At 32.1% G+C, this 12,511-nt stretch overlaps 1 protein-coding gene across 1 annotated transcript; it reads left to right on the top strand.

Annotated features, from left to right (window-relative positions):
- Window positions 1–3,506: 3,506 nt before the first annotated feature.
- On the top strand, window positions 3,507–6,016 carry LOC108216848 (plant cysteine oxidase 1). The gene is made up of 5 exons (XM_017389703.2): window positions 3,507–3,879; window positions 4,728–4,849; window positions 5,036–5,195; window positions 5,298–5,501; window positions 5,681–6,016. Exons 1-5 carry the CDS (start codon window positions 3,585–3,587, stop codon window positions 5,815–5,817), a joined length of 918 nt encoding a protein of 305 aa, XP_017245192.1. The 5' UTR covers window positions 3,507–3,584; the 3' UTR covers window positions 5,818–6,016.
- The last annotated feature ends 6,495 nt before the right edge of the window (window positions 6,017–12,511 follow it).

Here is a 12,511-nt window from a genome sequence, read left to right as displayed (position 1 = left end):
TCCACCACCATCTTCACCAACCCCATCTCCATCCTCACCAACCCCACCTCCACATCCGCCACTGCAACCAACTCTGTCGTCACCTCCTCCATAACCACCACCACATCTATGCCGCCCGCCCCCTCCATTATTTCTCTAACAACACAATCTCCACCTCCATCTTCACCAACCCCATCTTGGTCGCTCCTTCAACCTCCTTCATCCCCGTTCATACTTCTTTCTCCATCTCGGCTCAACTTCAAAACGCGGCGGAGCCGCCACTATTCCGGCAACGCTCCAACCCCCTACTTCAAGCCGCTCACACCTTCGCTACAATCATCCTTCCTCCATCTCCACCTTCACCTCCGTCATCTCCACCACCGTCACCACCATCTGAATCGAAAACGTGAACAGATCTGGAGATTTTGAGCAGTTTTTGGAACATATATGGAGATTCTGGACGGTTTCCGCAAGTTTTTACTAATTCTTGCAATACAGATCACTAAATCATAAAGAGAATATCACTAACTTGTATTGGTTTCTAGTTTTTATTTTAAAAGTGGTTTCTATTTGATAATGAGCCTATATGTGTGTGTGTGTGTGTGTACATATGGGTCCTGGTCCCTGACAACCATGTGTCAGGGACCGTTTATATAACACACACTACCAGGGCCGTCGGATTTCTATTTGAAGGGTCCAGATTGAAGCATTTTTTTTACCGATCCTGTTATAATTTTCCGCGGATCGGAGCTTTTCCCTTCCGCGGAAGGGAAAAGCTCCGATCCGCGGAAAATTATAGCGGATCAGTAAAAAGAAGAAGTTTTCATCCCCACCATTAAAATACAGATCTAAGGGCTTTGAAGCTGTGTGTTGGATAAGGGTTCCGTAACAATCGATTGTTACAGATCAAAACCCTATATATATATGTATGATCGAATACAAACCAATATAAGTTTATAAATAAAAAATAAATATTAACTATTTGAATATAATCAGTAAAGAACAATTTTTTTTACTCCATTTTACACTCCACGTTGCCACCTAGTCACTAGCGCTATCACCCCTCGTTGTAGCCACAAATCCACCCGATTATCACTCTCACAACCTCGTTGTCATGATGCAATCATTACTGCCGCCACCGCGCAACTCGTCCCAACCTGAGTCCCGCCACCACGCACGCAGCTCCACCCATCCCCTTCTTACTTCCTATTACCTTCCCTTTCTCTGATCTTATGTGGCGTCTTTTTCAAGTTCATGTTTTCGACAATCTTATTCTTATTCAGTCATTTTTTCCACCAATTTTCTCTTCCCCAACTCTCTTTATTTTATATATTCATATTATTTATTTTAATAAGTTAATTTATAACCCATTTTTGTAGTAGATTAACAACAATTGTTAATTAATGAGGGTAAACGAGGATGATAGTGATCGAAGAAAGAAGGAAGTTGGAATGGGGCTCAGTCATAGAACTGAATAATCAGTTAATATAAATGTCCCAATCACTGGTTTCCGGTTTGTAATTCAAGGTGGTTGAAGTGGATGAAACCCATGTATGTGTGTGTTTGTGTGTATGAAAACTGAATTTCATCCATCAAATCAGGTCCTTCCATTTATGGCATCCCGATCACTGGTTTTCGGTTTGTAATTCAAGGTGGTTGTAGTGGATGAAACCCATATATGTGCGTGTTTGTGTGTATGAAAACCGGATTTCATCCATCAGATCAGGTCCCTTCATTTATGGCATCCCACGATGAACACTTATTATTTCTTAGATTTTTTTTATTCGATGACTTCTTATCACCAGGGTCCAGAGCCTTGTCAAGGCTCCAAACATAATCCAGCCAATTCTAAGTTTGCATTAAAAAGTTGTTTTTTCACATTTTAACCTTTGTTTGATTTTTTGACACGTATATTAATATTTATAAAGATAATAGCTATATTTGATACAAAAGTATAATTTTTTCATAAAACTAAAATTCATATTTTAGAATTTTATTTGATATGAACTTTATATAAAATAATTTTGTTTAAATATGATTTTTATGCTTTAAATGTATGAAAAAAAAACGAGACGTGTATCTTTATCCTCGTTTTAATCTCCCAAATTTTGATTCCTTGGAAGTGTAAAATTAAAATTTCACATTTATATTATATTATTAAAATTAAATGTGTTAAAATTTTAATCATTCGTTTGTAGTATGGTACATCGCTTGACTCAAATTGATTAAAAATATTAGATTGAATATTATATATCATTATTTCTCATATTACAAAAGATTTAAAATTCTAATTTTGTCAATAACATATTAAAATTATGTTTATATATATTATTTAGTTTTAAAATATAAATAAACATATTAATATATTTATTTTAATTTAATTAAAAATTATAATTTATCATCAACATAAGATATATTTAGATTATATAAAACTATTAATATATATTGAAAAAAGTGTAATGAAAAATACTTTTACATTGCACGAGTTATAAATCACTTATATTATAAATGGACAAGATAAAATTGTACCTTTTTTTTGAAAAATGAATAATAGAGTTAAAGTTATATTGTGAAGTACCTCTGCTTCAAATTATTAATCATTTTAGTCAGGTTCATTCATATTAGAAAATAAAAATTATTATATTATTTTTAATTTTAACCAAAATAGTTGTATTAACTATAAAAAATATAACTAAACTTTTATAAACATAAATACCAATAATTGAATTTAGTTTATTTATAGTATAGAATTATGAGAGTCTTATAAATACGGAGATTAAACTTAAAAATATTATATTGAACAAAGCGTATGATACGGGAAATTTTATTTAACGGAAAAACTAATATATTGAAAAAAAATAAAGTATATTATATTTTATAATATAATACTCCTTTAGTTTTTGCATGAATATATGTTTATTTGACTTTTTAGCACGCATTTAAGGTAGTCTGATCACATGGATAAAATTGTTTTTTTAAACATATCTTTTTGTTGAACAAAAGTATCGATTTTATATTTTTAAAATGATATTTTTAATTATATAATCAAATAATTTCAATCAAAAAATCAAAAAACAAATACCTAAGAATGGAAAGACTAATATAAAGGGTCAATTTTATTATCTTCAAAATGAAAAGTATCAATTTTATAACTTTATGAAATTTTAAATATTAAACCTTTATTTATCAAATTATATTTTTTAAGAATTTTAAAATACGTGTTGAGCTCCGTCTCGATATCAAAAATCCAGGGGAACCGAGGAGTATACGGTGGCATAGACATTCGGTGTACAAATTAAAGAAATACGCACCTATAATTAGTATTACAGAATGCTACGATTGTATACCAGGTCTCGAAACAGTGGATGGAAAACTTGTTTTAACGCAAACTTTGGGCGACATACACACCTCCTCTCTGATACCTGCTGAAGTCCGGTCTAGACACCTGTCCCGAAAAAATCCAAAGGTGGCCCCTGGTTTTTACCATCCGTTTCTGCTATACACTGTTATATATGAACGTTTAATTTTTTTTATCCATATCACATTCACATTCTATCCTTCATCTTCAGTTCTCATTGATAACATATGTGTTTCTTGTAAATTTTATGTTTTATCAGAACAAAAGTTACACAGAAATGACTACCAGAGTTGCAAAATCAAGCAAAGAATCCTCTAAACCGCCTAAATGTAAAAATAATAGTAAGATTGCTAAGAAAGAGAAGAGATGCAAGGGGACTAACAGATCAAAAGAGGTGGAGATCACAAGATCAAAGGAGTTGCAGATCGCATCGTCAACCAGTTTATTGCAAAGATTATATGGAACCTGTAAAGATGTGTTCAGAAGTGAAGGTGTTGCTGATTTACATCTGTCTGATGTCCAAGCACTCGCACACATTCTTGGTTAGTCATTTCTTTGGTCTATTTACATTATTTTAGCTGTGTAAACTTATGAACTAGACTTTGCAGATAGATTTTGTGCATTCTGATTTCTTGATATATATTTTTATCATCTTATTCTTGTTTTCTTATCTTGTCCATATATGATTTAAGTCTGTATTAATGAAAAACTGAACACAATGTTACTAGTTCATCAACAATATATATAGCACAGTAGTTTGATGTAGGGATGTGTAACATAAAGGTGGTGTTCTTGGATTGCAAGGAGTGGCTACATCAAAAGTTACTAAATATTTTGTGGTCTATGAAACATACCTTTATTACTGACTATTGATGAATGGCTTGATAAAAAAGAATTATATTCTAATTTTAAAATTTTAATTGTTGTATACAAAGTAAATTTGATCACTTCTACAGATCTAATTAAAGAGTACTTCCGCTGCAACGTTTTCCATTCCCAACATCTCTTTTATGATTTTATCAGGAACATTTTCTTACGATTTGATTGTGTAATAATATTTATTTTCTAGTGGGATATACTATTATTATCATTTTTTCTGATATAAGTCATATTGGTAATATGCAATTTGAATGATTTCTCTTAAAGTCTTGCCAGCTAACTAAAAATGACGCAGGAAGCAAATTAAGTTGTGATGCATGATGCAAGAGTCGCGTTTTTGTCCTTGTTTTTTATGATCTTTTGCCTTTTTCATCTGGTTACGAACTTACCTCTTACAGCCTTTTGTAAATTGCATATGCATATACTACAATTCAAAGCATAACGAACTCGAGTCTACATCTTGTTACAAATTACAAACATAACTAACTACTAGTCTTTTATTAATTTGCAGATAGCATGGTGCCTGAGGATGTAGGTCTGTGTCCGGAGATTAAGTTCTTCAACCCAGCTGCTGCTTTTGAGGGGGTTCCAAGAGTCGGATACACCAGCCTATATGAATGCAAGAAATTCTCGGTATGATGAACAACATTGTGATGTATTTTGTATTTCTAATACAACTGATGTTAAGTGACCAATTCTCCCAAGACCTCGTAGTGTTAGGAGGAGGGCTTAAGATCATTTTGTATTCTAACAGTTTTTTATAATTGAAACTAATTTCGTAGTAATTTCACTGATGTGTTTCCTTCACTGTGCATGCAGCTTTGCATCTTTTTCCTGCCTACAAATGCTGTCATTCCTCTGCATAACCACCCGGGGATGACCGTGTTCAGCAAGCTTTTAATAGGCACAATGCACGTCAAAGCATATGACTGGGTTGATCAGGCTGAATCCGAGGACTCGTCTACACCTCCTTCTAAATGTAAGTTGAGGCATGATATTTTCAAGAGCATGACACAAATGAAATTTATCTAGGATCATTAACTTTAGTTACTGAACTTAAATGAACGGATGCTCATTGCAGTCAGACTGGCAAAGCTGAAAGCAAACGGTATTCTCTCAGCCCCATGCGACACATCTGTCCTGTATCCGACTTCTGGGGGCAACATCCATGAGTTCAGAGCTGTAACACCTTGTGCAATCCTTGATGTCATTGGTCCCCCCTATTCCCTAGAAGAGGGTCGCGATAGCACGTACTACAACGACATTCCCTACTCTGCATTGCCAAGTATGCAACTTCTTCTATCTTTCTTCTCATCAGTTGAAAATAATATTATCCGTTAAAATATAACATAAGATTCATTTGAGACCTTCCTCTAACACCTTAAGATTTTAGATTGATTGATTCTCAATGTGATATCAGAGTCAGGTTAAATTATCTAAATATGCATTATTTCATTTGTGTAGAGGCGCGTAAAGGAAGCTTGATCAACGAAGAAGAGGCCGAGTCCTATGGATGGCTGGAAGAGATCGAGATGCCAAATGAGGCGGTGATGTATGGAGTTCATTACATGGGACCTGAGATAATTGAAACTGCTCCTTAGTTTCATTTCTAGATAGCTAGAGTGTGCTATCGTAGTTTATCTTTATCTCTAGTTGTTGTCTTTGTCAAACTCTGTTTGTGGCAATGTTATGTCTTGTACATTAAATGTTGTAAAACTCTTACCTGAGTTATCCGGACCATCTACTTTTGTCATGAATGTGCTGTTTAAATATGTTATGCTATGTTGGTCCTTTCATAAAGTCTCGTTCGATTGCTACCGTTGTTTATCAAATGATGCATGGAGATACTGCACCGCCTTCATGCTGGGGTTATTATATGTTGCAATCGGCCTAACAATGGAAGCCCACTAGGCCATTTTTCTTGAAACAAATTGATCTAATCCAATAAAAACCATGGAACTGGGTCTTGGCCCGGAACTCTGTAGACTATTTAAGAACTCTTTGTGATGGTTGGGACCAGGAGCATCATGCTCATAGATTCTTCTTCGACGGTTTGTACTTACATATATTAAAATTTTATTATATAAATCTTAGAAGATATTTGATATGCTTTTCGGTTTAATAATTAAATTTTTAGAAATGAGGAAATTAGTTGTTTCAGATTATACTGTCTTTATGTATAATAGATATATTTGACGAAACTTAAAAATGATAAAATATGAGAAGTTGAAAAGTGTTTTTGATTTTTAAAGTTTGATTTTTATAAGAAGATGTATACCATTTAACTTTATTGTATTTTATTATAATATTAAAAGACTTATAACGTATCAATAAATTTAATCAGATTAAAAATAAGTTCTCGTTGCGTCTAAAATATCATTATATGATATTGTTGAATACCGCAAGGAGTAAAGAAGAGGAGAAAATGACAGGAAGGAAATGGTCTGAAACATGTGGTTATCTCCCAACTTGGTTAAATTAAGTGGGATTTGAATAAATTAATTAAAGTGCTTATATTATCAAATACTGTGGCCTATAATGCTTTTTTCATTTGGCAATTGTGTGCTAGCAGGTAAATCTGCGCGCATATTTCTTTTGAAGAACACATGATCCACCTCCCACTCATAAATCAATACATGGCGTGATGGCGGCCCGGATAATTTAAAAAAAAAATATACTTTTTGTTTAAAATAAAAAAAAAATTAATTTTAAAATCCCTGAACTATAAACAATTTTTAGCCTAGGTCCCTGAACTATAAATGTCAATTCATAAATAATTCAACTCTTGATGTTTTGATGTTTTTCCTCCCTGGGTCCTTCTGTTAGATCTGGTTTGACGTCGTTAGTTTTTCCGGCGAACTTGGTCGGAAAAGTTCAAATCCGGTGAGCTTGAATTTTCTGACGAGGCTAATTTGAACATTAAAAATCACAAAAATTATATGAACATGCTCAATAATCACACGATCTATCAATCTACATCATTATAATTCGAATAAAAGCTATTAAAATGAAAACTAATATTCAACTCAAAATTCGGAAATTACCAAACTAAATTTTGATGGTATAGATGGATAGGGGATTGAAAAACGAGCAATTTGATTACTCAAGCTTCAAATTTGGATACCGAAATCACCTTCAAAGTTATCTTTGATTCTCATGAACTTAAGAAAAACTAACGGCGTCAAACCAGACCTAGCGGAAGGACCCAGATAGGAAAAAATTAAGAGTTGAATTACTTATGAATTGACATTTATAGTTCAGAAAAAAAACGCCTATAGTTCAGGGACTTTAGAATTAATTTTCCCAATAAAAAAATAATTAAAAATAAGAAATAGATTAAAATTTATAAGTGATAATACTATCTGAAAAAAAGGTAAAAGTTGTGAATTCCTCTGCAAAAAAAACCAAAAGTAGGTTTGCGCATAAACTCACCAAGGCGTGTCTAAATTAATTTTCTTGTCCAAAATCATTTATTCAGCTCACCCTCTATTATAACACGTTCTAATAAGATTGCAAGATTTTTTTTTTTTTTTGATATTATATATGGTCTCACTCGCAAAAATCTGCTCTACCCAGATTTAATTTTTTTTTTTATCCATTAGATTCAGATATATTTAATTCTAATTACTAAGAGTACTCCAACTATTGAAAACCCTTGGCTAAAAGGTGAGTTGACATATCTAAAATAAAAAAATTTATCCAACAGCTCGAAAAACTCAACTCCAACCATGCTCAGCTGTTGTCTATAAATTTAGCCAACCTTCTATGGATGGCTAAATTTGTCGAACCTCTACAGGTCTGTAAGAAATCTGTAGGAAGATTGCACATCATTTATTACCATATTGAACTGATATATTCTATTTTAACAATCTAAAATATTAATAACATACTATTTTTAAATTATAACCAACCAATATAGCCAATACCATTGAAGCAAAATGTCTTACAGGTTCAGCAAATTTTACATAATGTCCTACATGTCTCATTTAGCCAACGATTATAACCAACGTCGGAGATGCTCTAAAAAAATTAAGATTTTAACAAATTTATAAAGGGAAAATAGATCTTTTTACCACCCAACTTATTATTTGTTTAGAAACCTACCAGTGAACTATAATTTTTTTCTTTTTTGCCACTAATGTTAGGTTCGGATTTTTTTTTGTCACTAACGTTAGGTTCGGATTGGATTATTAACACTATGTTATTCTTTTTAGAGTTATTTGGCACCCCTTTAATTTTAGCATGTTGCGCATTGTACCTAATAGTTTTGGAATAAACACTATGCAGTCCCTTACTTTTAACCCGTAGACACTTTGCATCCTTTCTGTTATCTTCTGCCGTTACCGTTAACTTTTGCAGGAGCATTTTGGGAAATTTTATTATATTTAATTAAAATCAAACCTTTATTTAAATTTTCTGACCATCTAAACGATATTTTTCGGAAATCTATTTTTCAGTACTCTGCAATATAATGGTGATCTGTGTCTATATCTTTATATGTAGTACTCCATATGTGTCCTAACTCCTAGGTTTATATTGGAGGACGGGAGTACGGATTTTTTTACTCAGAAAGGAAATCTTAAAATTAACTTATGGAACTATATTTATAAAAAGTGGTAACCTTAAAATACGTGACAAGTAGTGGTAAAGAACTATAAAGTCAAGTGATACTATATTTTTGTGGAGTCTTAAAATAATTTATAAAACTAAATTTTTTAAGTTCTTAAAATGCATGTTAAACTCTCGTACTTCAAGATAAACTAGCTAGGGGACATATATATGACTGTATATAATGTTATAGACACATATCATATCACCATAATATTACAGACTACCACTATATTTTTATAATGCTAAAAAATAACATTGTTAATAATTAAATCAAAACATAACGTCAGTGACAAAAAAAAATCCAATGTTTTTTTAAGGTTAAAAAATCAACATTAAATTTTATTCAGAAAAAATAAAATAAAGAAATTTTTTGAGTCTCAAAATGCGTATATAAGTCTCGTCCTCCAAGGTAAACTACCTACGACACTACATATAAAGATATAGACACATATCAGATCGCCATTATATTGCAGACTAACATTATATTTTAATAATGCTAAAAAAATAACATAGTGTTAATAATCAAATCCGAACCTAACGTTAGTGACAAAAAAAAGTCCGAACCTAACATTAGTGACAAAAAAGAAAAAAATTATAGTTCAGTGGTAGGTTTCTAAACAAATAATAAGTTGGGTGGCAAAAAAATCTATTTTCCCATTTATAAAATCGGTTTCTCTATGGTGTGCCCATGGGCACACACTAAGCACCAAAATTTATGAATTTGGATGATTTCTATTGGCTTAACTTCTTTAATAATGATGGACCTCCTGTAGTTGCAACAACCACACCAATCAAAACTCTCCAATTTTATAAATGTTAGTGCTTAGCATGTGCCCATGGACACACACTAGCCAAACCCTTATAAAATATCCGATCGAGTTCAACAAGTGTCTAGTCATTCCTAATCTAATGGACAATCCTATCATTCCTAATTTAATGTATAATCCCAATTCCCAAGGTTCATATATCTCATGTGCTATGTCAAGTTTCTTCAAGCTCTGTACACTGTAGGGCTGTTAACGAAACGAATATTTAATGAAATATTCGGTATTCGAATTCGTTTAACATTATTCGTATTCGTTTGTTAACAAATACAAATACGAATTCAAATCTTAAAAAATATTCGGTTTGTTAACGAATACAAATTCGAATAGATAAATATTCGTATTCGCTATTCGCTTAATTATTCGGAAATTAAATTATATATATATATATATATATATATATATATTATTTTATATTATATATAAAAATATTATATTTTTATTTAATAAGATTATGTACTGGTAAGGGGAGTTCTTCTAGTTATAGCCACAGACCAGTGTTGTAAAAAGCGGGAATCGGACTTAGTCGGTGAAAGCACCGTCTAGCGATTAATCGGATAATCGGAGTGATTAATCGGATCATTAATCGTAATCAATTTAATATTATTTTTTAAATAATATATATTAATATAATTATATATAGTATAAATTTATAGTCATATAAAATCAAAAGATTAATGATTTTTTATAACACAAAACATGCCTTTATATGCATATACAAGTCCAGTCATCTCATGTATAAACTTGAATTTGATTGAATCTGCGAGGGAAGATATTGCAAATTTATGTAATTAGAGTTTAAAGTTAATATTGAAAGAGTGAAAGGTAATAAAACAACTTTAATTTATGTGTTCTGTCATTTCCGTGCCTTTTGTTTTATTTAAAATTAAATTTTAGAATTTTAAGATTTTTTTACTTTTTATTTTTAATTTTTTTAAATTCACCGATTTTTGACCGACTTTTTCCGATTAATCCCGACTTTTGACCGATTAATCCCGATTTTCAGAAAAACGATTTTTTCACCGATTAACGCTTAATCGAGACGGTGGCCGACCGAACAGCGATTAATCGGCGATTAATCCCGATTAATCGCCGACTTTTAGAACACTGCCACAGACCGACAAATCAGAAACAAAATGTCACACCTTCTAGTTTATCCAGGTTTGTTCAATCAGTATTTTGAATTTTATATTATTTGAGTTGGATGACTTTTTTATAGTTTGCTTGAATTGGTGAAGTATGGAAGTTTATAACTTTTGTCACGTGTCAGCAGTTTAATTATTTTTTTTTTATTTTCTTTTAAATGAGTGCCTTAAACGAATATGAATAGTTCGTGAACTTAACCGAATACGAATACGAATACAAATAACTATTCGGATAATAAACGAATACAAATCCGAATATGTATATTTAAACCGAATACAAATACAAAAACTATAGTATTCGTTTCGAATTCGTTTCGTTAACACCCCTAGTACACTGTACACATTGAGCTGTATACACTATGCACATTGGGAGGTGTGCATTTTAAAATTTTCTGACTCATTTAAAAATTTCTGATTAATTTTAAATTATTTTATTGATTATTTATAATTTAATTAAAAAATTTCAATTTCCCTTTATAATAAATCTTCATATAAATTCTGAATCAGTAACTCAATCAATTTATTCCTTTTTTGCTCTGTTCTAAAAGTCGGTGATTAATCACGACTAATAACTGATTAATCCATGTTCCGTAACTCGTCGAACTGATTAAATCTCCAATTAATCACTGATCAACCCGATTAATCCCCGATCAATTCAATTAATCTCTGATTAGTCCTTATTCCGTGACTTCACCGATTAAGTCTGATTCCCGCTTTTTGCAATACTGAGTGGGTGTTTGTTTAATGCTTATAAGTCCAGCTTCTGGATTATAAGTTACGAGCACTTATTCGTACCGTTTGTGTAATAAGTCAAGAAGCACTTATAAAAAGTTAGGAATGCTAGCTTTTGTTTCAGGGATTCTACTTATTTCCCAAACACTTTAATCACTTATAAGTCTTATCTTGCTTCTAACTTCTACTCCATTTATTGCACTTACCCAAACAGCCCCTGCTTCTAACTTCTACTCCATTTATTGCACTTACCCAAACAGCCCCTGATTTTTTGAGATATCATGACCGAGAGCAGAGACATCGTGGCCCGTGTAATTTGAACTCATCGAATAAGCCATGGTCTATGGAATAATACGAACTCTCACTGCTTACAATTAATGAAAGTGTACTAGCAAAAGTAAACTATACGAAATGAAGTGACAATGTACATGGGGTACCTGCACTTTAGCAGCTCAGCTAAACAAACAAACACAGGCAAAAGCCAAACTTGTCCAGACCCACTCAACCAAACAGTTAAAGCTCAGTAGCTCACTCTACTTTAATCTCGTCTTACAAATCTATTGCCAAATGCCAACCCCAAAATTTTACGTAAATAATACTCCCTCCGTCTCAATTTATATATCACGTCAATTTTTCAAAAAATATTAAAAACTACAAAAATTTATAAAATATATGTAAAAAATTAAAATAATAAATGTGACGTCAAGAATTAGTTAGTATTTTAGTACACACTACCGAAGGGATGAAATGGAGGTGTGGGGAATAAAGGGGTTGGTGTTACATATGTTCTGGGAGAATCTTTGTAACTCTTTTGCTTTTATCTACTTTTATGCATTCACTTCACTATAATGTGATGAAGTGAGTCCCTCAAATCCAAAGCACTGAAAATGATAACGTGTTTGAAGAGTCTGTCGGTTTCTTGATTTATGCTTCACCACCCTTTTTTTTTTATTTTTCCATACTTGACCATTTTTTTGGTTTTG

Source organism: Daucus carota, chromosome 4 (genome assembly GCF_001625215.2).
Source record: "Daucus carota subsp. sativus chromosome 4, DH1 v3.0, whole genome shotgun sequence".
Classification (NCBI taxonomy): Eukaryota; Viridiplantae; Streptophyta; class Magnoliopsida; order Apiales; family Apiaceae; genus Daucus; species Daucus carota.
This window is presented reverse-complemented; position numbering and strand designations above follow the sequence as displayed.

Excerpts from the sequence above, each read along its gene's own strand:
- LOC108216848 (XM_017389703.2), top strand. The coding sequence starts at position 3,585 with ATGTTTTATCAGAACAAAAGTTACACAGAAATGACTACCAGAGTTGCA. Across the intron at positions 3,880-4,727 it reads AGCACTCGCACACATTCTTG|ATAGCATGGTGCCTGAGGAT; the intron begins GTTAGTCATTTC and ends ATTAATTTGCAG. Across the intron at positions 4,850-5,035 it reads ATGAATGCAAGAAATTCTCG|CTTTGCATCTTTTTCCTGCC; the intron begins GTATGATGAACA and ends CTGTGCATGCAG.